This window comes from Rhinatrema bivittatum, chromosome 1 (genome assembly GCF_901001135.1).
Source record: "Rhinatrema bivittatum chromosome 1, aRhiBiv1.1, whole genome shotgun sequence".
In the NCBI taxonomy this organism is placed as follows: Eukaryota; Metazoa; Chordata; class Amphibia; order Gymnophiona; family Rhinatrematidae; genus Rhinatrema; species Rhinatrema bivittatum.
Window position 1 is genome coordinate 652,751,947 of NC_042615.1, and position 24,372 is coordinate 652,776,318.

The 24,372-nt window shown below is 43.8% G+C and overlaps 1 protein-coding gene across 4 annotated transcripts in view; it reads left to right on the top strand.

Moving 5' to 3' along the window:
• MCTP1 (multiple C2 and transmembrane domain containing 1) overlaps positions 1-24,372 on the top strand; it is a 1,134,628-nt gene that overhangs the window by 425,440 nt on the left and 684,816 nt on the right. For all 4 annotated transcript variants that reach the window (XM_029573135.1, XM_029573151.1, XM_029573144.1 and 1 more), the window contains exon 2: positions 8,131-8,245. In XM_029573135.1, the coding sequence (XP_029428995.1) occupies positions 8,131-8,245 (115 nt within the window). The remainder of the gene's footprint in view (positions 1-8,130; positions 8,246-24,372) is intronic.

Below are 24,372 nucleotides of genomic sequence, written 5' to 3' on the forward strand. Positions count from 1 at the left end.
ATAACATGATTGGACTGTCTGTGGTGCCAGCTGGGGAATATTTGGACTTTTCTTTAGCACGTGTGTGCGGGCCAAATAACTGATTAGATTCTCTCTAAAGGGAAATTTGGTTGATGCAAATTACTAATGGCTTACATTTGCAAATAAATTATCCATGGCATGCAGCCATTGTGAACCGGACCGCTAAGTTATTCCTGTTTGCAGTAAGGATGTGCTTCCTTTTGAAATGATGTTGTCTACATTGTTTCATATTGTATAAAAAAAAAAAAATAGCAAAAAAACTACACAATTCATTTTTTAGTTTCTATCATTTATAGTGTTGCGTATTTGCCAAAATAAAAAAAATGTAAAAAAAACCCCAAACAGCCCCCAACGAAATGAAATTGGGCTAATGGCGCACTCCCAGCCCGCCCTCCCTCCCCCCCATCTCAACACAAAGCAATGTTGTTTGTATATGCTCCTATCTTTGATCTTATATTGTTTTTTGCTTGCTGAGTAAAGTATTTTATTTTTCTGCATGAAGCATCATGATTTATTTCTGCTAGTGCAGGCTGTTTTATTGCACACCCAGTGCATAGCATAATGTTCTATTGCAGCTAGCTTTCTTGAGAATAAAAAGTCTTCTCAATGTCAGGCAGTTTGAAAAAAACATGTCCATTCTGTTTCCAGCTTATCGGAATTACAAAACCAAATTCTGCAATATGGCTGGTGCATGTATTTTTGCCACCCTAAGCAGGCTTATATTTAGTCCCTCTATCTCCCTCTTCACATCTCTGTTCTCTCCGCTACACCCACTACCAACTTGCCTTATGTTTGTTAAGCTTGCATGGTTGCACAGGTGGTTCTAGTATTCAGGAAGCAGCAATAATCACATTCTATCTCTGAGCACAGCAACAGTAACTAGTGTGCACCAGCAATCCCTGAGGCGGTCCCTCTACCTTCCATGCATGCTTTCTCTTTGGAAAGGAACTCTGTACAGTAGAAGAGGAGGTTCTAACATGGGGACTGTGCTGTGCAGTGACAGTCCTTGACTGCAACTGAGGCTTTTCCAGGGACACCATGTACAGCTATGCTGTTTCAGAACACAAATGAGCTGAGATTAGGGAGGGCAGAGGGTGACGGAATGGAAACTGTGGGTGAAGGGAGAAAGGAATAGAGGCACATAGATAAATCTAGAAATTCTCCAAGTTTCATCCAGGAAATCTAGGAATGTGCATAAATTTCCAGGTCTCCAGGAAATCAGTAACCTCCGGTTATGCCCTGATTGTATTCTCAGCAGAGAATCTCTCTGCATCTAACTCCAGCCCTTCCTCTCCATGGTGGTGTGCAGGGAACAGGAGGGAGGGGCTGAGCTTCAAGCAGACAGAGCAAAGCAAAGAACAGCCACTCTGCTCCATAATCCAGCCCCTCGCCTATCATTCAGAGACAGGAGGAGAGGAGGGGATGGGATGAGAATGAAGCAGACATAGGGGCCGATGCAATATGCCCAGCACCAGTTAGACGTGGGTAAAATAGGTGCTAATCAGTCCCCTAATGCAATAAGGGGATTAGCGCCTTGTTAACGTGCGTCTAACGCGGAGTGAATGCAATAGCGCTCTTCACATGCAAATGTATGTGAATGAGGCTATTAGGCATTCACTCCCGATGCAAAAAGAAAAATGTGCTTCTCTGACACACATTTAACTGTCATCTATCAACGCCTGCCAGGAGCAGGCGTTAATAGATGTGCGCATCGAAAAAAGAATAAAATGAAAAAAAAAATAGGCGATTGGGCCCATTATGAAAACCGACGCCGAGGCTGAGAGGCACTAGGAAGAAGGTGGGGTTGGTTGATGGATCGATGGGCCACATAAAGCTTGGGATGGGAAGGGGCCTGCGTGGAGCCCTGGGAGGGAAACGTTTCGTCTGTTTTATTCATTTTCTTTAGTGCATCCAGAGATGTGAGTGGAACCTGGAGGGGAAGAAGGGAGGAGAGGAGGGTGAGTAATCTCCATGGGCTTCTAAAACCAACGCCAGGTTTATCAGCGTTGGTTTTACTTAGCGGCGGACAGCCACGAAAACCAACGCTGATTAACTTGGCGCCAGTCACGAAAACCATCTGGGTTTGCATTAGCAAGGATGCCGCTAAGGGTCGCAAGCGAACCTAGTGCATCCTTGCTAATGCAACCCCCTAATTTAAATATTGCATGGCACCCCCCTTTGGGGCACCATGCGCACGTTAAGAGAGCAGACGCTGACTGCTCAGCGCCCGCTTTCTATGCACCTTTATTGCATCAGCCCCATAGCAAGCACTGCTCTAGGCACTCCATCTTCTGCCCTCCCCATAAGGCAGTATATGGCAGAGGATGATAGCAGGCGAGGCACTCAAGCAGACAGTAGGAAGGCTTCTTGGTCTACTGAGTCAGCTCCATCCTTTCTTCTCCTTTATCCCTAGGGTTTGCCTGCAGGGACAGGAAGAGGGGGGAAGGACTAGAGCAGAAACAGCCCCAGGCAACTGTGAATCCTGCTAGGGATTTGTGGGTAGGAAGAGGAGCTGACTTTTGAAAATGAAGTGTAAGGGAGGGGTGAATGTTGGAGAGGTGAGGATGGGATAAATGCTTTGGAGATAATGTGAAAGGGGTGAATTTGGGGGAAGTTGGGGATGCAGAATATAAATCTGGATTGGATGAAGGAATATGGTGGTCGGGTCTGTGGAGAAAGGCAGAGGAAAGGGAGAGGTTGGGGCAGGGGAGGGAAGGGAAGGGGGAAGCAGTGATGTGGAGAGGGGCTGATGGATTTTGCTGCCTTAATCAGTCGCCTGGGCAAACCTCACTAGGATGGGCCCCTCCCCACGCCTCACCATATAAAATGTTTGCACGATTCATAAACCTTGGACTCAGTCGATCCTTGTTAAGACCTAAGGAAGATAATGTGGCATGTGTTGCGCTTCCTGGCTGCGCAACACAAATTTCCAGATCTCCAGGTGGATGCTCAAATTTCCGGGTGCTGCACTGACTCGCTGAGAGGCTGAAGGGCGCAAGCGCGGGGTCGGTGTTTGCTTCCTCGACAGGTTTTGCCTGCGCTCAGTGCCTCGGCATTCATTAGCTCCACCTCCTGCTGACTTGATGATTTAATGTTTCCGTGAGGCAGTGGATGAGAGCATAGACGATCTTCACTGATGAAGGACCCAAAGTAGGCACAGCCACGCTAGCTGCACATGCTGTTGCGCTGGAGGTAAACCCTTGGCCTTGGTGCAGGATTGGTACGGCCCTCTGGTCGGACCCAGAGAGCGCCTGCCACCAGGAGGCGGAGCACACAAGGAGACAGAGGCTAGCTGGAGCTTCACCAATAACATTCCGGGGTTTCCGCAGGTTGAGCCCTTGGGTACCCGGACCACCTGGACTTAGGTGGGCCTCCGGTGGTCTCCCGGAGAGGTATCAGAGAGTTGTGCCCACCACGAGCAAGGGTGCGCGGCTGATGCAGAGTGGATGAGCTAGACCTGAACCGGAAGTTCCGGAGACCTCAGGATGGCAACAGTTCAGAGAAGTCCTCTGGATGAGACAGGCAGCACCTGCAGGGCTAGCCACGTGGATGCTGCGGTTGTTATCCAAGTACATTGGCCCAATGGTCACCAAGGGGCAGAAGAGAGTATCTGAGTGAAGAGCAAGGGTCAGAGCCAGAGTATCAGACCAAGAGAGGTCAGCCAAGGTGGGGATCAATACCAGAGACAGTCTGTGCGTAGTTGTGGCAAGCGAGGATTTGTTCCAGGTGGCAACAGTAGAGTGGTCTGGCAGGCAGTGGTCAGTTCCAAGCGGCAGGCAAGAGAATGGTCAGGCAGGCAGTGGTCAGTTCCAGGCGGCAGGCAGAAGAATGGTCAGGCAGGCAGTGGTCAGTTCCAGGTGGCAGGCAAGAGAATGGTCAGGCAGGCAGAGGTCAGTACCAAGAAGTCAGTCCGGATAGGTACTACCTAGGAAGGACACAGGAATGGGGAGACACTGGAACAAGAGACGCTGGAACGTGTCGACCCGATTGCCAAGGCGAATAGCAGAGGTCTGAGCCCTGCTTATATACAGGGCTCAGGTGATGTCATCAGGGTGCGCCGCGGGTGAGTTTCCCACAGTAGGCTCTTTAAATGTCTGGTTTCGTGCGCGCTGGGGGGGCGGACTGACGCCGTGCAGGACGCTGAGCCCCAACGCGAGGAACGCTGCGAGAGAGTAGGCCCCGATGGGCCTGGAGACGCCCGGGGATGCCATGGACGAGCAGCGCTAGCGGAGACTGCGAGTGAGGAGCTGGTAGATGGGCACAACAAGTGAGCAGGCCCGGTTGCGGCACCAACGCAGCCAGGAAGCGCAACACATGCAGCACATTCACCATTTGTGCAGTGCTGGTCACTCAGTGCAGTGTAGGAGGAGGAGGAGAGAGAGAGAGCAACAGTTGCCAGTTCCCACCTATTGGCTGCTGCAGCCTGAAAGACTGAACAAAGCAGGCGATTCCAACACTGGTTCACTCCACTACAGCAGTAATTGTGAGTAGTGATGTGAAATCAATTTTCTGACAAGTGACAATGTGGCACACACTGTATAAGAGAGAGGGAGGGAGGGAAGGAAAGAGACAAGAGAGTGGCGTCAAGTGGAGAGAGAAGAGCAGGGACAAGGGGAGATGGAGAGGCCTGGGGAAGGGAGTATGGGATTCAGGGATTGGGGCGGGCTGAACAGGGTCTGGGCCATGATTGAGTGGCAGAGCATGAACTCTGGGATTTGTGGGGGAGAAAACGATGGTTGGAAAGAGAGAGTGCAGGGGACTCTGAGATTAGGTTGGTTGGCATGGGGATGATTGGGGAATTGAGTGGAAACTTCAAAAGGGAGAGGAGCAGGGCTTGGGATTTTGAACAAAGGAGAGTGTGTGGGAGGGGGCACTGGAGATTTTTGGATCGGGTGAGGGAGGGTGCAAGCAGGGACTGGGGGCTTAAGTGGAACTCTGAGATTGGTTGGAAAATTTGGAATTTGGGGCTCGAGTCTGCATATTTTCTAATTTGTGGTTACTTATTGTCTATTAGTTGAAGGTTCATATCTTGCATGTTACCCAACTGAGGGATTCTGCACATGTGTAGTTTCCATAGCAGTCTAGCTTGTTCTGCTTTCCAACAAGAGATGTAGTGAAGTGACGTTCTAGCCTCTCTTGTAATATTTTTCATAGGTAGCAATGTTGTTTGGGTCCAGGCATCAGGCAAAACATTCAATTAACACGACTGTGCCTGCCCCCCTCCCCCCTCAATCCACACAAATCTCAGCAGAACTCAAAAGTTCACAGGTATACTTATTTTCCTTTCTTCTTTTATATATATATATATATATATATATATTTTTTTTTTTTTACCATTTTATTCTTTAAATTTTTTTTTGGGGGGGGTGGAGATCAAGCTGGGCCCCTCTAAGGCTTAGGCCCTGGGCAAGTGCCCCATTTGCCCTGTGGACAAAATGGCCCTGCATAGATCTGCTGCAGATATTTATGGAATTTTGCTTTAACTTCAGTTGGATTGTGTTTTGGGATGGAAAATGCTAGCATCACCTGTAAAACACAAAAATTCACTTCACGCTATTGGATACATCAGAGCAGCGAGTGAAGGAACATATCTCTCTAGGCTTACAATAAAAAGACCAATCTAACAGGGTCATTCATCAAAATGCGGGATTGGGGAGGGTTTGGGCGGGATTAATAAAAATGAGGGGCAATATTGCATGCTATCACACAGTTTTAACACTGGAAATAACTACACCTTTTTTTTCCTGGCGTTAAGCTGTGCAATATGCCAGAATCATAGTACTCTACTATTTATTTCTCTATAGGAGGGCCAGCTAATAGCTTGAGGTGAGGTACTGGTGGTGGTTTAGGGTTTAGGGGCCAGTTTTACATGCAGAGCGAGACGTACGAACAGCACAATACCCTCGGTGAAGATTTGATGTCATTTGGAGTGAGGAAAGTCTCACAAAGCTGAGATTTCAACTATGTTTTCTTGCCCTAGCTTGATGGTACCCTGTTATAGAGTCCATCAAGCTAGAGCGAGAGAACACTGTAGAAATCTCAACTTTGTGAGACTTGCCTCACTCCAAATGACGCCAAATCTTCATCAAGGTGTACTGTGCTGTTCGTACATCTCACTCTGCATCTAAAACTGGCCCTTAAACCACCTGTCTGGGCACTTTGCGAGCTGCGAAATAGAAATATCCTGGGCTATGAAAATTTTACCGCACCCCACGAAACTACCTATGCAAAGCGCTATGTTAGTGCGCAGTGTGGTCATTCTAAAATTACCATAAACACGCCCCTTTTTCTTAACATGGGCATTATCCATGCGTTATTATAGCATTATGATGAATCTAGGGGTAAGTAACTTAGGAGTCGATATTCAAAACTTTGCTGAGCATAGAAGTTTACCCGGTTATCTTTAAATGGATTTACAGCTGCCCTTACTGAGCTAGTTGTGAGGTTGAAAATCTGGCAAAATCTTCCTACTCAAGATTTTTGGCCTGCTGTTTGCATGGCCAGGGTTACTCAGCTAAATTTAGCTAGTTAGCACTGAATAGTTGCACACTGGCAAAAGGGTCTATTTAACTAAACTGCAATAGTGCATGAATGTGTGTTAAACACCTAAATCGGCAGTCAACACTCATTAAAAATGTGTCATCACACTATATTGGTTTAGGCATGAGTGTTGCCAAAACTGCAGGAAAAAAATCAGGACCAATGTACTCAAAAATGAATGAGCTGTGCCACATGCAAATGCATGCAAACAGTTCATAAATAAGCAAATGGATTGACATGGATTGTGATAAAAGTCACCATCTGCATTAAGGTCCAGTATTCCATTACTGCACCAGGCCATCTCAAGAGCTGTAGTTTCCTAGGTCTGATAGCATCAGCAGGCTAGCACATCTGGTGATGCTCTTGGTCCATGTTCTCTCCTCATTGTGAATACCTAAAGAGGTGTGAATCCTTGAATTAGAAACCTCCCTCTAGCACTGAAGCATCCTTGCACCAAATCTCTGTTGCTGAAAAAGCCCCCCCCCCCCCCCCCGTGGGACTTCCTCCTGCCCCCAAAGTGTTAACTGTTAAGCCCTGCCCCAGGTGACAACCCCATCTCCCATTACAGCTCTCATCCCCCCAAAGCCCCCTACTCCTCAGACCCCTAAGTCTTACCAGTAAGTTCACCCCATTTCCTGATGGGGCAGGAGCAATCCTCAGTCGCTGCTGGTACTCTGACGTCACCTAAAATAGCGGTGGCTAGCCTGAGACTCCCACTCGTCAGGATCAAAGGGGAGCCTTCAGTGAGCTGGCTGCTAAAGTGACTCTCCCATGAATATTACAGTGATTGCTGCTGGGAGGGGGGGAAGGAATGAGGGAAAATGAGAGGGGAAAAAGTAGACTGAGCTGGAACCGCATTGAACACAAGAGTGGTAAGACTGTGGTGTTGAAATGTTGCAAATAAATAAATAAATACATCAATGAATCAATATAGGTGTGATCAGAGGGAAAGTAGAGAGTACAATTGTCAACTAGTGTATCCAATACGGTTTTGCTCTGCATATGCATTTGCTTTATCTTTGTGTTAATACAGTTCAGTAAAAATGCAAATTAAAAAAGAATTGTCAACTGGCTCCTGATTTGTCCAACAGGGTTGATATATTCTTGGGTTTACCTCATTGTCTGCAGGGACTTGTAGTCTTACTTTTCTTAAGGAATGTGAAAGGGAAATCAAAACTACAATTGCCTACATGCAATGGGGAAAAAAACCAGGATTGGTTCAATCTGGGGCCAACCCTATTAGGGAAGAGGACATGGGAGGGGAGAAGAGAGGCAGGAGGGGGAATAGAGAGAGGGGTGTGTGTCCCTGGTGCAGTAAAGAAATGAAGGTCCAGTATTTCATTATTGCACCAGGCCCTGTTACAGCCTAAAGATTGCTCTGTTCTGAATTTATCCAAGAATCCTGTATCTCTGAAATGTTGAGAGGCTATCCATGCTCGCCTGCTCTAGTGAATACATTTGATTTCATGTTAATTTTACTTAGGTCCTTCTGGGGAAGAAGGAGAAATATACTATATGTAAACTGGAGAGAGAAAAGAAAAAATTGACTTGTTGTATTTTGTTTTTCAGAGAATAAATACAGTTGGAACTAGTAATGCAGATCTTCCGTTGGCTGATCCTGTAATGTACCAGCTGGACATTACATTAAAACGGGGTCACAATTTAGCAGCGAGGGATCGTGGAGGTAAGAATTCACTAACTAATTTACCTAATTAACTGTTTGTTTAGAGCACAGGGCTTCTCTGTTTAGGTGTTTATAAAATGTAAATTTCTTTGTTTAATGTTTAATTAATTAGGGCTATTTTCAAAAAGCCTATTTACACATGCAAAGCTGTATTTTGTGAACATAAATGTGTTTTAAAAATAACTCCCTTTCAGGTAAATTTTAAAAGGAGAGGGCGTGCACCCATTAATGCGAGTATTGGGCACGGGAGCATGTGTGTAAGTACACACATATCATTTAAAATATCCCTACCGCATGTATGTGTGGAGCCTTACGCATGTACTCACACAAGTGACCATGGGGGAGGGAAGGGGGAGAGTGAGAGAGAGACAATCTGGTGTTTTATATCTCCCACTGTAAGAGGGGCACTTTCAACTCAGAGTGGGATTTTTTTTTGGTGGGGGTGCGGTGTTACAAGGGTCTACAGACTCTTGTGCCCTAGTGAAAAAAACAGAAATTAAGACAAACGCATGTTCTCTGTCTTGTGGTGGATATATGATGTATATATCTCAGAGAGAGAGGGTATGATTTTAGAGACATAAAAACATCAGTGCATGTAGTAGAGGATGTCTAACTTTTTGCAATGACGACACCTCTCCATCAGGATTAGGAGTATTGTTTTTGACATGTGCGTGGTATCTCTATACTAAGGGCACCTTTACATTGAAGTCAAAATATTTAGTCCCATTACTGTTCTAGTAATACTTTAGATTGTTTTCATTTATTTTATTACATAGAAACATAGCAAATGAAGGCAGATAAAAAAACAAAATGGCCCATCCAGTCTGCCCAGTTGAGATTCAAATTCTTTTATTATATCTGTGTAACCCTCACCCCCCCAGCGTATTTAGATTACGGGGTACCATGGTAGGGGGGTATCGCCCTAGAAGAAATAAACACCTTGATCCCGATAACTGAAAGGGGAAGATTGAAAGAGTGCAGGTTCACAGATGTGCTGGGAAGTGAGACAGAAATGCCAAGCCTCCCCAATTCCACATCAGGGCCCCTCCTAAGGGAATTCCTGGGCAACGGTGCAACCTCAGACCACACAGTTAATCAAACCATGCTGACCATACAGTATAAAAATTTCTTGAACAATGTTACTTTTTTTAACTGTTTATTTTTACTTTTAACCCAATCACCCAACTCACCACCAACCGGGTGTTTATCTAAATATCAAATGTAAACACTCAACACCCAACTTCCATGAATTTTAGAAATGGACTATTTTCCAAATGACCTTTCTAGTTGAAAAAAACTGAAAATGAATGAAAAAATTTAAAAAAAATTTTAAGGAAAGGGTTGATAGTTTCATATAATTTTAACACTGTTGCCACCAGGGTAAACAGAATTATATGATATCTTATAACCATAAACTAACTAATCAACCTCCTTTTTTTTTTTTTTTTTTCCAAATATTCAGAAATTGTAAATGTAAACAAAATTTTATTTATTTAATTAATTTTATATTTAACATGTATATCCAAAATCTTACAGCACTGTAAGCTTTAAGCTTTATTGCACTAGGATATAATAAAGTTTTGGAAGAGCATCCACAAAAAAAAAATAATTTTTAGAAATAACAGACAAGGAAATAGTGCTATAAGATTTTGGATATACATTTTAATTATAAAATCAATTAAATAAAAAAACTTTTGGCTACATTTATAATTTTTGAGCATTTGAAAACAATTCAAAAACAATTACAGGATGGAGGAGGTTGATTAGTTTATGATTATAAGATATCATGTAACTGTTTACTTTGGCGGTAACAGTTTTAAAATTATATGAAACTATCAACTCTTTCCTTTACAATTATTTTTAATTTTTTCATTCATTTTCAGTTTTTTCAACTAGAAAAGTCATTTGGAAAATAGTCCATTACATTTGATATTTTTATTTTTAACCATAAATTAAACAGGCACAACATGTACAATAACAGCTGTTTAGAGAAATAATAGCATCCCAGCTAGTGCCCACCTCACCCTACCATTAGTACTTACTTACATTCAGTTAACTGGGACATAGTCCATCAATCCCATTGGAGTATCTACCCAGAAATATTAAGTTTTACTCTCTGAGGTTCCAGAAAGGATATACCGGTATACTAAAAAGGCTGTCCCCACAAGTAAATTTCATACCAATGAAGTCTGATCTGTCCAGTATTACCAATAAGGAGCCCACACCTTATCATAAAGAAGGGACTGCATGCGGACTATATATGTAAGCTTATCTACTAAGGTAATGTCATGCACTTGTCATTGCCAGCATGCTACAGTGGAAGCAGCCTTCCAGAGAGTTGCAACTGTGAACCAGCTGCATTTATCAAATGGTGTGCAAGTTGATGCATTGCCATGCTTAGTTTATGTTCACTTCATCTTCCCAGCAAGCAAAGGGAAGTTTCCAGTTTAACTCCCCCCACTCAGGATACACTGCATTTCTTGTCCGAACTGTTTCCAAAAGTCTTCCACTAGGGGGGGCATCCCCTAGTGGAAGACTTTTGGAAACAGTTTGAGGCACCTGCTGAAAATGTTGTATACTATATCAGGAACTTATACACTCTGTGAAGGAATTTCACCATTAGTTCTCCCCTCTTACTACCCCTTGAGATCTTACTACCCCTTGAGATCTACCCCCTTTTCAAATATACCCGTTCTGGAGACAGTTTTCATGGGTGATGATTCAAATCAACTGAACCAAATCACAGTGAACCTGGAAGATGTGGTAGGCCTGACTGGCAAACTGAAAAGTAGTAAATCACCTGGACCAGATGGTATACACTCCAGGGTTCTTAAAGAACTAAAAAATGAAATTTCAGACCTATTTAAAAAATTTGTTACCTATCATTAAAATCATCTGATATACCTGTAGATTGGAAGATGACTAATGTAATCCCTATATTTAAAAAGGGATCCAGGGGTGATCCAGGAAACTATAGACAGTGAGCCTGACTTCAGTGCTGAGAAAAATCATGGAAACTATTATAAAGAATAAAATCACAAAACATTTAGATAGACATGGTTTAATGGAACACAACCAACATGGATTTACCCAAAGGAAGCCTTGCCTCACAAATCTCCTATGTTTTTTTAAGGGATGAATAAACATGTGGACAAAGGTGCTTGGGGGAGAAGAAAGAGGATGGAAGTGAAGCATCAGCAGGGAATCGGGATATGGGGGAGAAGGGCAGAGGAGTAAAAAATCTAGGATTATGGGGTGTGTGTGGGTGGGGGAGAGAGTAAGAGATAGCAGAAGATGTAGGATTAAGGGGGCTGGCTGAGAGGAGGGAGAGGATTCAGGATTAGGGGAGGGTTAGGAGAAGTAGGTAGGAAAAGACTTTGAGATAGGCAGGAAAACAAAGGAAAAGAATTGGGTTTGCATGGGTCCCAAACCCCCTCCCCCTCTTACAGATCCAGCTAGAACCAGACTAAGCCGATCCATCAAGGGCAGGATGCCAGCAGAGACAGGAGGCAGATGGTAGCAAGCTGGCTTTGGAGCACATGCAAGGCAGGTGGCAGCAGACTGAGGATCCTTAAAGAGCTGGGCAGTCTGGCCTCCTGGTACGTGCTTTCTTATCATCACAGGAAGGGTTTCTAGGGACTCCACATCTAGCTACTTCTCCTCCTGTGCTTGCTGGCTCTCGGCCCAGGCTGTTCCGCAGTCAGTCCGCTGCACCTGCTTCTCCTCTCCCTGCGTGCTCACAGGGCCTGGCTCTTCTGAAGAGCCAGATGTTAGCTGTGCCAGCTCCTCCTCCTCCTCCTGCAAGCTCACGGAGGGGGAGGGACATTTATTTTTGGCTTGCTCACCTGCTCTTTTTGCAAATTCAACTGCTCCGGATGGTTCTTCCTTTTCTGGTGGGCTTCTGGAGCCCGGCTCTTCATACTCCTCAACCCTTCGTGGAGACTCTGCCACGGTGGTGCTTCCTCTTCCAGGGGGGGCTCGTGGAGCCCTGCTGTTGCTGTATCAGCTGCTGTTCTTCATGCAGAGCTGGCCCTTCATCAGTTCTGTACAGAGAAAGGTAACATCTGCACTGGCTGGGAATTTTGCGCAAATTCTGAATTCCCCCCAGGAGTATAATTTGACCCCAGGTAGTTGAAAACATAAGTTTCAGAGTCCTTTGTTTCTTCTCTGATAGCACTAAGAATCTGGTTTGCATTTCTGCTAGCTGCAGTTCTTCCTGTACACTTTGACTTTTTATTGTAAGATGATATCAAGTCCCCTATAGGAAGTGCTATGCTTTGTGTTCTGCTTTTCAACCAGGCATTTCAACCTCTCACCATTTCTCATTTGCATTTCTGAATTTCAGTCTATTGTATCAATGTTGATCTCATTTTGAGAAGTACAAGGTGTATAATGTCAAGTTTTCGGTTGAATTCATGTGGAGATAATCTTGTGCTTAGTTGCAACCTCATTATTATGCATACTTTGTGTTTTTAACCTTTGTCGCTCTTGGTAGGATATTTAGGGTTTCTCCAGTTTCTCTCTTAGTGTTCTGCTCGTGTGATTTGCTGTCATTGCTGACCTTTTTACATTTTTGCTCCATGATGGGTTACTGAGTGGGAGGAATATAGTTTGCTTTGAACTGAGGGATGTTTCACTAGGCAAGGCTCTACTGAACCTTTAGCTTGCCATTCAAATGGTCTGGACGTGGGTGCAGCAACCTCTGTATTAACATTCTGGCCTCTGCTCATGACTTTGTACTTCCTCTGCTAATTTAGAGTGCATGCTGTTTTATTGTCCAGTTTTCCAAATACAGAGCTTCTAAGTCTTTACAGAGTATTAAGCACAGTTAGTAAGGATGACCTACATTTGTCTGTGGCAGGCAAGAGGATGCTAAGTGAGAAATTCAGCTCACACATTATCAGGCATTTAAACTAGAGAGCAGGGGTGGCAGGAGGTGACTAATGAAATTGACATGTCACCCCCAAGCAAATACAGGAAGTGGGAGGAGGAAATAAAATCAATCAGTTTAAAAAAGCTGAAAAGGTGACTAGAAAGAGCAGCAAACCAAGGGAGAAATTTTGGAAAGCTATAACCATAAAAGCTCATAGTCTGGGCAACAAAATCCCAGATCTGCAAACCCTAATGGTGGAGGTCGACTTGGATATTGTTTCTGTTGACAGAGATATGGTTCACTGATTCTCATGATTGGGATAAGGCCATCCCGGCTTATATTTATTTTATTTTATTTATTTTATTTATTTAACATTTTTTATATACCGACAGCCATTTGCACATCATATTGGTGTACATTTAACTCAGAACTAATAGGCAGTGCCTTTACATGGAACAGAAACTAAAATTAAAATGCTAAACAGGTATTACAACAGAGAAAGTAATCAAATTAATAATAGAGAAATAATGTACAATATATTTACAATGGAGACGAGAGTGATATGGACAAGTGGCTTTCATATATCAAGTGGAGGGAGTATTGGGAAAGTAGGCTTGTTGAAAAAGCAAAGTTTTTAGTTTCTTTTTGAATTTTGGGGTGGTCACTACTTTTACCACTTTCATTATGTTAATGGTTTATCTGGTGTAGTTTTAAGTTTCTTTTCACACTTATAATTTAAGAAAGGACAGAAAATGGGGAGGAGTGGCTCTTTATGTCAAAAACAATATCCAAGCTACTGAATTGCAAGGGATGTGGGGTAGAGAAGAAGTATTATGGCTGTCCTAAAAAAAAAGAAGATAGTGCTTCTATTTTTACTGGTGTGGTCTATAGACTTCTGATTTAAACAGAAGAACTAGACATAGATCTGGTAAAACTTCCAAAAGGTGGGAAAGAAAGGAAAAGCGTTTCATGTTGGAGATTTTAATCTGCTGGATGTGTATTGCAGTATCCCTTCTGCAGAATCTACAAACAAATGTTAATGGAACCCATAAGGGTGGCTGTGATACTTGAACTAGTGCTTACTAATGGGAATAATGTCTGTAATGTCCTTGAATGTACCCACCTGAGCATGAGTGATCTGTCAGTATGGTGTGATATCACTCTAAGGATACAGAGAAATCACATAAAGACCCGAGTTTTGAATTTACAAAATATAGACTTTGTCAAAATTGGGACTACCTGGAGGAAGAACTAGAAGACTGGAAGAAAAGGGGTGAGGTGGAAAAACAGGCCAAATTAAAAGGAGCTATTGCAAAGATAACAAATCTATTTGTTAGAAAAGTAAACTAAAGTAAGAGGAAAAAGAAACCAATCTGGTTCTCAAAGGAGGTGGCTGAAAAAATAAAGGCAAAAAGAACAGCGTTAAGAAGTATGAAGGATCACAAAAAGAGGAACAAAGAGAAGAATCCCTGGTGAAACTGAGGGAGACAATGAAAGAAATCAGGTAAGTAAACGTCAAGTGGAAGAAAGGATTGCCAGAAAGGAAAAGCGAGGTAACAAAATATTTTTCAGATATATCAGAGAAAGAAGGAAGGTCTGAAGTGGAATAGTGAAATTGAAAGGTGACAAGGAGGAATGCATAGAGAGGGATGAAGAAATGGCAGAAATATTAAACAAATACTTCAGTTTGGTTTTCACTAAAGAAGCCCCTGGAGAAGGATCATTGCTGGTTGAATAGCTCATAGATGGGAGTGGGTTAGATGAAACTGCCTTTACAGAAGAGAATGTTTGCGAAGAGATAGGAGAACTGAAAGGGGACAAGGCAATGGGGCAGGATGTGATGTAAATCTGCTGTTAGTTAGACTGCAGAGTTAGCAATCTGTTCTGAATGAGCTTAGTTGACAAGCTAGGAGTAGCAAACTGTTATTAATGGTAGGGATATGAATCGGGCTTCGGACGATTGAAAATATCGGACGATATTTTCAAAATCGTCAGAAATCGGGGGCTCCCCCAAAACGATAGGAAAACCCCATGATATTGATCGCAGGGGTTCTCTTATCGTTTTAGGGGAGGGCGGGAAAAACGGCACACAAAAATAACCCCTAAACCCACCCCGACCCTTTAAAACTAATACCTTAGCTTCCCCATCCTCCCGACCCCCCCAAAAACTTTTTACATGTACCTGGTTGTCCAGTGGGGGTCCCTGGAGCGATCTCCCGCTCCCGGGCCATCGGCTGCCACTAATCAAAATGGCACCGATGGCCCTTTGCCCTTACCATGTGACAGGGTATCCGTGCCATTGGCCGGACCCTGTCACATGGTAGGAGCACTGGATGGCCGGCGCCATCTTGTGCTCCTATCATGTGACAGGGGCTGACCAATGGCACCGGTAGCCCCTGTGACATAGTAAGGGCAAAGACTATCGGCGCCATTTTGAATACTGGCAGCCAACAGTCCAAGAGCAGGAGGTCGCTCCCGGTCCCCCGCTGGACTTTTGGCAAGTCTTGTGGGGGTCAGGAGGGTCCCCCAAGACTTGCCAAAAGCCCCTGGTGGTCCAGCGGAGTAGCAATCTGTAATGAATCTGATAAAGTTGTGGGTGGATCCCTGGGCCAGTGGCAGATGACCACGCCCCCGGGAGGATATCCCGAGAGGGACCACCGGCTAGGCTTGATTATGGAGACAGACACACATTAGTTCTTTTATTAAACACGTTTTTGAAACCACCAGAGGTGGCAGTAGTGAGCTGATATGCCCAGCAGGGCTGTAGTCCCTCAGGTACTGGAACAGCGATCCAGGATGACTGAGCTGTTGAGAAACTGTAGAAAGTGAGTAGGCAGAGTAGGCAGAGTTCATGAACAGAACTAGATGACAAAACTCACATAAGGTCTCAAGGAAGCTCAGGAGCTGGAAAGGTTTAGGCCCTTGAGGAGCGAGTACCGGTTCCTATCTGTAATCTGAAAGTAAAGAAAAAGAGCGAGGCCCCTGAGGAGCAGGTAACCACTGGTAAGTCCGAGAAGGCAGAGTAGCTTGGGAGGTGTAGCCGAAGCAATCCCCATGCTAACTCAGTTAGATAGTGAAATAGAGACCTTTAAATATTGGAAGCGGATGACGTCATCTCAGGGGGACGCCCCTGAGGTTCGCGCTCTTGCTGGTACTTCAATCAAAGCGCGCGCGCGCGCCCTAGGTCTTCAGACAACATGGCAGATCTGCAACATCGAGCCGGTCCGGGGACGCCGGAGGGAGATGGTATGGAGACGCTGCGGCAGCCAGCCGTCCATCAGACCCGGAGGGAGTCGCCACAGAGGTAAAGAGGGCGGAGTGAGGATGTCAAGCAGCGATGGTTGCAACAGGATGAGGCACATCCCAGGATTCTAAGGGAACTCATAGATGTGCTGGTGGGTTTGCTGAACGACCTGTTCAATAAATCCATGGAAACTGGAGTACTGACGCAAGATTGGAGAAGAGCAGTTACGGTCTCGCTTCACAAGAGTGGTAGTACAGAGGAGGCTGGAAACTACAAGTCAGTTAGCCTCACCTCAGTGATGGGAAAATTAATGGAGACTCTGCTAAAGGAAAGGACAATGAAGGAGTGAAGGCAGCTAGCTATACCTCGGTATATAAAAAGCTTTAAATAAATAAATAAAATAAATAAATATCTACAATCTGGTGGGTTGCTGGACCTGGGGCAGCATGGATTCTCAAGGGGAAGGACCTGTCAGACATATCTGATTGATATTTTTGATTTGGTGACTAGAGAATTGGATCAAGGAAGAGTGTTCAATGTCATTTATTTGGATTTCAGCAAAACTTTTGATACAGTCCTGCATAGGAGGCTCATGAATAAAATGAGAAGATAGTGGAGTGGGTTACAAACTGGTTGATTGACAGGAGACAGCATGTAATGGTAAATGGAACCTACTGTGAAGAGAGAACAGTGTTAAGTGGAGTGACACAATGACTGATTTTGGGACCGGTTCCATTCAATATCTTTGTGAGCAACATTGTGGAAGGAATATATGGTAAAGTTTGTCTACTGCGGGTTACACTAACATCTGCAACAGAGTGGACACACCTAAGCAGTAGAGGGAATGAAAGTGATTTAAGAAATCTTGAGAAAGGGTTGAAGATATTGCAGCTGAGGTAAAATACCAAGAAGTGAAGATTACTGCACCTGGGATGCAGTAATCCAAAAGAGCTATATATCATTGGGGGGGGGGGGGGAGGGGGGAGATTAATGTACGTGGATTGGGAAAGGGATCTTGGGGTGATAGTGTCTGGTGATTTGAAGGTAGCAAAGCAATGTGACAAGGTGATAGTTAAAGCCAGAAGAATTCTGGGCTGTACAGAGAGAGGAATAACTAGTAAGGAAAAGGCGATGCTAGTGCCCTTGTACAAGTCTTTGGTGAGGTCTCACCTGGAGAACTGTGTTCAGATGATACAAGATTATTCAGAGTAGTTAAATCACAAGCAGACTGTGATAAATTGCAGGAGGACTTTGTGAGACTGAAAAATTGAGCATCCAAATGGCAGATGAAATTTAATGTGGATAAGTGCAAGTGATGTATATAGGGAAAAATAACCCATGCTATACTTACACGATATTAGGTTCCATATTAGGAGCTACCACCCAGGTAGCTCAGTGTGCTGAGGCAGTCAAAAAAAGCAATCAGAATGTTAGGCATTATTAGGAAGGGAATGATGAATAAAATGGAAAATGTCATAATGCCTCTGTATCGCTCCATGGTGAGACCGCACCTTGAATACTGTGTACAATTCTGGTTGCCGAATCTCAAAAAAGATATAGTTGCGATGGAGAAGGAATAGAGAAAGCCAACCAAAATGATATAGGGGATGGAACAGCTCCCCTATGAGGAAAGACTAAAATGGTTAGGGCTGTTCAGCTTGGAGAAGAGACGGCTGGGGGGGGGATATGATAGAGGTCTTTAAAATCATGAAAGGTCTAGAATGGGTAAATGTGAATCAGTTATTTACTCTTTCGAATAATAGAAGGAGTAGGGGTACTCCATGAAGTTAGCATGTAGCACATTTAAAACTAATCAGAGAAAATTCTTTTTCACTCAACGCACAATTAAACTCTGGAATTTGTTGCCAGGGGATATGGTTAGTGTAGCTGGGTTTAAAAAGGTTTGGATAAGTTCTTGGATGAGAAGTCCATTACCTGCTATTAATCAAGTTGACTTAGAAAATAGCCACTGCTATTACTAGCCTCAGTAGCACAGGATATACTTAGTTTTTGGATACTTGCCAGGTACTTGTAGCCTGGATAGGCCACTGTTGGAAACAGGATGCTTGGCTTGATGGACCCTTGGTCTGACCCAGTATGGCAATTTCTTATGTTCTTATCTGGAGCCATATCTCAAAAAGGATAGAGATAGGATGAAGGCGGTACAGAGAAGGGCAACCAAAATGGTGTGGGGTTTATATCAGAAGACTTATGAGGAGACACTGAAGGATCTAACTATGTATTTAACTTGTTTGATGTCAGTTGTTTTCCTGTTTGATGTCAGTTGCTCCCAAATGTATTAAGTTGTTGTATCTGTAAACCGGAATGAAGGCAGCCAGCTAAATTCCGGTATATAAAAGCTTTTAAATAAATAAATAAAATAAATAAATGTATACCCTGGAAGAGAGAAGGTGCATCATTAAAACCTCTCTCTGAAAGGTTTTAATGATGCATGAACTTTTAATCTTTTCTGTTGGACAGGAAACAGTGGAATTAGGAGTGTCGAAATGAAACTCCATGGGGGACAACTCAGAACCAACATTAGGAAATATTTCTTCACGTAGTGGTTGCTGGTTGCCTGGAATGCCCTCCCAGAAGAGGTGGTGTGGAAAGAAACAGTAAACAAATTCAAAAGGGCATGGGATAAATACTGTGGCTTCCTAAAGGCTAGAGGTTGGACATAAAGAAAAGGGTATATGTGGGTAACCTGCATGGAGGAGCAGTTATTACCTACCTTTAACAGAAGGCATGTGGATTACCACCCTTAACCAATTAACCTTGCTGCTTTTGACACAACTGCAACATCATTCTTCGCTTCTACGGTGGGGGAAATAAGGGAGTTGGATTCAGATGTCAGTCAATGCTGGGACTTGACTTTTATGGCCCAGGGTACTGATACACAGACATTAGGGAAAAAGCACAGGACTGCTTCAACAGACAAATCCAAAAGCAAAGTGGGTTCAAACAGCTTTGTCTGAATTATCAAGAAGGGTTTGTCAGTGCTTGGTTTTGATTGTAAATATTACTACCCTTAACATTAAGCTAGGAGGTAACCAGCATGGAGCAGAAGTTACTACCCTTAACAGAAGCATAGGGTGACCTGAATGAAGTGGCAGTTACAATAAAAAACTTGTTGGGCAGACTGGATGTACCATTTGGTCTTTTTCTGCCGTCAATACTATTGTACTATGTTTATCTAATGTAGTGGTGGGATACTGTCATATTCTCCCCATTATAACATGAAAGTTAATAGTATCCGCATCCAAGAGTAAAAGCCTATAAATAATCAGTTTAATACAAATAATAGAAAAATAAATAACATCAATCATAAAAGCAGATGTTAAACATTAAGGGCTTGATATTCAATTGCATTCGGCACAGCTACAATGGCATGGCTATTCCACTGAATATCCGTGCATATATCACTACTTAGCCGGATAAGTTAGAACAGATGTATGGCTGGTCTAGCTCATCTGATTAGCTTAACTGGATAAGTAGCATCGCCTTGACCCTCGTACTGCCCTCCCACTTTTTTGCTTCTAAATGATAACCAAATAAGTGACTTATCCGGCTATTCAGTGGCCTGCTAGATAGCTGGATAAGTCCTACCTATCCAGCTATTGTTATAAATCTGCTCCCCAGAGGGGCGGAGTTAGCAATCTGTTATAAATTACCCAGCCAAAGGGGAGGAGTAGCAATCTGTTATAAATCCGCTAGGGAGTTAGCAGTCTGTTATGGATCACCCCGCCAAGGAGAGGAGTTAACAATTTGTTAAATGCTGCTCCCCCAAGGGGAGGAGCTAGCAATTTGTAATACTCCGTAGGTGGAGTTAATGATCTGTTGTGGGTTGGCTTCCCACAGAGTGGCAGTCTGTATGATACCACTCTAATAGTGTAAGGAATGAACACTTAATGTAAATTGGTGAATCCTTGGGCCGATGGCAGATGACAGTGCCCCCAGGAGGATATCCTGAGAGGGACCACCGGCTAGGCTGGAGTATGGAGACAAACACAGATAGTTCTTTATTAGACAGGAAGTAGAACCACCAGAGGTGGCAGTAGTGAGCTGATGTGCCCGGCAGGGCTGAAGTCCCTCAGATACTGGAATTGTGATCTCTGGGTTGCTGGGCTGTAGAGAGAGACTATAGGTAGTGAGTAGACAGGGTATGCTGGATACATAACCAGTAGTCGATGATACACTCACAATTGTAGATATCTGTAATGGCTTCTATGCAACAGAGAGTCTTCAGTATATTCAGGAACAGGAGCCATAGGCGAGTACTGGTTCCTATATTCAGTCTGGAAATAAGAACTCACAATATCTGTGTATGAGATGGCTCCTGGAATAGAAGAGTCTTTGGAGGGTTTTAGGAACATAGGCCCTCATGGAGCGATTACCGGTTCCTATCTGCAATCTGTAATAGTAATTCACAAGATATAGGTATGTGATAGCTTCTGATATAGAAGAGAGTCTGTGAAGGGTTTTAGGAACATAAGCCCTCGTGGAGCGAGTACCGGTTCCTATCTGCAGTCTGCAAAAATGACTCACGATCTCCGTACCTGCGATAACGTCTTAGACAGAAGAGAGTCTTTGGAGATTAGGAACATAGTTCCTCGTGGAGCAAGTACCGTTTCAGATCTGTAATAGAACTCACAGGTTTCACGTCTGCAATCGCTTCCAGGTAGTAAGGAGTCTTCTGAGCATTCAAGGACGTAGGCCCTTGAGGAGCGAGTACCGGATCCCGTCTTAGCAATCTGAAATCAAGAAGAGAAAGCGGGGCCCCCGAGGAGCGGATACCCCTTGGTAAGTTGAGGAGGCAGAGCAGCAGTGAGAGAGTTATCCCCCTTGCTAACTTGATTCGAAGTAGCAAACAAAGACCTTTTAAGTTGGAAGCGGATGATGTCACCACGGGGGACGCCCTCGAGGTTTGCGCCCTTGCAGGTACAAACTCTGGAGTGCGCGCGCGCTCTTACGTCATCAGGAACATGGCGGATCCACAGCGTCAGGCCAGCCCGGGGATTCTGGGAGAGGTGGCGAGGAGAAGCCGTGGTAGCATCAGTCCGTCAGACCCGAAGGGAGTTGCCACAAAGGTAGATAGGGTGGAGCAAGGGCGAGAACAGGCACGAACGCAACAGCTATTGAGCACTGAATGCACTTTGAATATGCTGCCCATATAGAAAATGACAGACTGATTGGACCGTTTGGGTCTTTATTTGTCATCATTTACTGTGCTGCTATGTTTGCTGTGCACCATTACAAGTATAAAAATCTTTTCTAATTTTCAGTCGGTATTGACCATCACATAGAAGGTGAAGTGCAACCTTGATTATTCAGAAAGATAGTCAACTTTAACTATAGCATAATAAAAATAGCATACTTTCATGTCAAGTTCCTTATAATAACCATGTAAGCATTCATATAGCCTTCAGGTAATTGATTTTTCTGTTAAGTCTAAGGAAGCATTAAAAATAATCTTTCCACCTTACTGCAAGTGTTACATACAGTCACTTTATTATGTCTTGTGTTGTGGGAGCATAAACTACATATAAGATTTACCATATTTAATTTCATTGTTGAGCAAAAAGTATTTTCTCATTAAAATCTACTTTTCCTGAATGTGTCAGTGTTCTAAACTGCTTCTCCATGTTATAAAATAATCAATATTTATCCTATTAAGCAAAGCAGTATTTCGAATTAGGGCATGCTATATACCACATATGTGTTATTTATTAACTAATGACCAGGAAAGTTAAGATACTGATTTAAATATGCAGTAATTTCATAATTAAGGGGGTCATTTATCAAAGTGATATATGGCGTTTTCACATGCGTTAAGGCGTTTTCGCATGCAAAAAACGCCTTTAACGCATGCGAAAATGCCATTAACGCATGCGAGAGCACCATAACATTTGGTATGATGCAAACAAGAAAAAGGGGTGGAAATTTTGTCCAAGTGGGCTGGGCTCACAGTTTTGTGAAGCTGTATCGCACAGCTTGATTGACTACCTGGGTAACATCAAGCTAGGTTGAGAGAATATTGCACAAATATCATCTTTGGGTGAGTTTCCTCACTCCGAAGGTCATCAAATCTTCACAGGAGAGCACTGTTTGTTTGTACGTCTCACTTTGAATGTCAAATTGGCCCCTAACCCCTACACTAATACCAAACCTCACCTCGAGTTACTAGGTGGGCTTATCATAGAGATTTAAATATCTACCTAGTGTGAGGGCATTATGGCTAGGTTCTCTTTCTCTCTTTCTCTCTCTCTCCCTCCCCTGGTTCCACCTACTGGTTGTATGTAGGCATTACATCAGAAAGTTAGGGGTAGGTTTTATAAATGTACGCGCAGGCGTACTTTTGTTCGTGCACCAGGTGCGAACAAAAGTACACTCAATTTTATAAGATACGCAGGTAGCCGCACGTATCTTATAAAATCTGGGTTCAGGGGGTGCACATTTGTGCAATCTGCGCGTGCCGAGCCCAGCGCGCGCTGCCTGTTCCCTCCGAGGCCGCTCCGAAATCGGAGCGGCCTCGGAGGGAACTTTCCTTCCGCCTCCCCTCACCTTCCCCTCCCTTCCCCTACCAACCCCCCCCCCCCCCCCCGGCCCTATCAACCCCCCCCACCTTTGTTGGCAGATTTACGCCTGCCCCCGAGCCCGCCCCTGAAATGCTGCATCACTCACGGCATGCCCCCCGACACGCCCCGCCATGCAAGCCCCGGGTCTTACACGCATCCCGGGGCTTGTGCGCGCCGCCGAGCCTATGCAAAATAGGCTTGGCGCACGCAGGGGGGGTTTGGGGTAGGTTTTCGGGGGGTACGCGCGTACGATACGCGCGTACCCCTTTGAAAATCTATCCCTTTGTGCTTTGCATAGTTATTAGCGGCAAATTGCGATAAACTGCCTATTACCATAAAACACATCCCTTTTCCTATCGCATGCGATATTTAGTGCATTTTGATAAATCCAGGCCTAAGTTTGGGAATGGAACCTGTTTCATCTTTAATGATCTTTAAAGAAAACTATCCCTTCCACTCTCCCTGCCTCCTACCAATAAAAATAAATTGTAATTCTGGATTGCTTCATGTTCTAAAATGTCCAGCCCCATTTCATGAATTGTGTGTTCCCTTTTATATAAAGAGTCTATTCCTATATTTGACATTTTTTTAGACAAGTGTGAAACAAGCTTGTCAGTTCCAATGCACAAAACCATGCTGTTTCTTTTCTCTGCATATTGCATCACATATGGATACCAAATGTATAGATTGAATACCAGTGCAACTCAGTGCAGGGCCCAAAACATTGATATCTGCACCTTAGGTGACACTAAAACTCTAAATTATATCTGCTATTCAGTGCATGAACACTTTCATTCAGCTTATGGAATTCTAGAGGTAGCCTTGCAAACCATGGCATTAGAATATTTTCTTGTCGGATGCTGTGGATACTTTTTTCACTCCTTTTTCTTCTGTTTTGCAAGGTTGTGCTAATGTGTTACCATCTGAACTACAGATTTGGTTAGCCTGTGTGAGCTACTAAGTGTTCATCTGAGGTGAACTTTTGTGTATGTTTGGTGTTAATGAGAAAGAAATATGAATTGCAGAAATGAAAAATTAGGTTTTCTATGATTTTTTTCAGAAATAGTAGAAGTAGCATAAAATAAGAGTGTTTAAGCACTGTTAAAATACTTAACATTTGACAACCACAGGGTCTATGCACTAAAGAGTTTTCCTTTTTTGAAACCTCTTTACTGAACTGTGCTAATGCTACTGCAGTTGTTAACAAAGGTGTTTAACTTGTGTGAACAGTTAATTTGTGTTAAGGTGGTTACCACCCTTAATAGAAGCCTTGACACTTTGATTGAACTGCCACATTGCTCTCCAGTTCAATGGAAGGGGGAAAAGAGGAATTGGATTCAGACAACAACCAGTGAGGGTCCTGACTGTTACCGACTGGGGAACTGAAAAGCATGGGGATAACCTGCACAGAGCAGCAGTTACTACTCTTAAT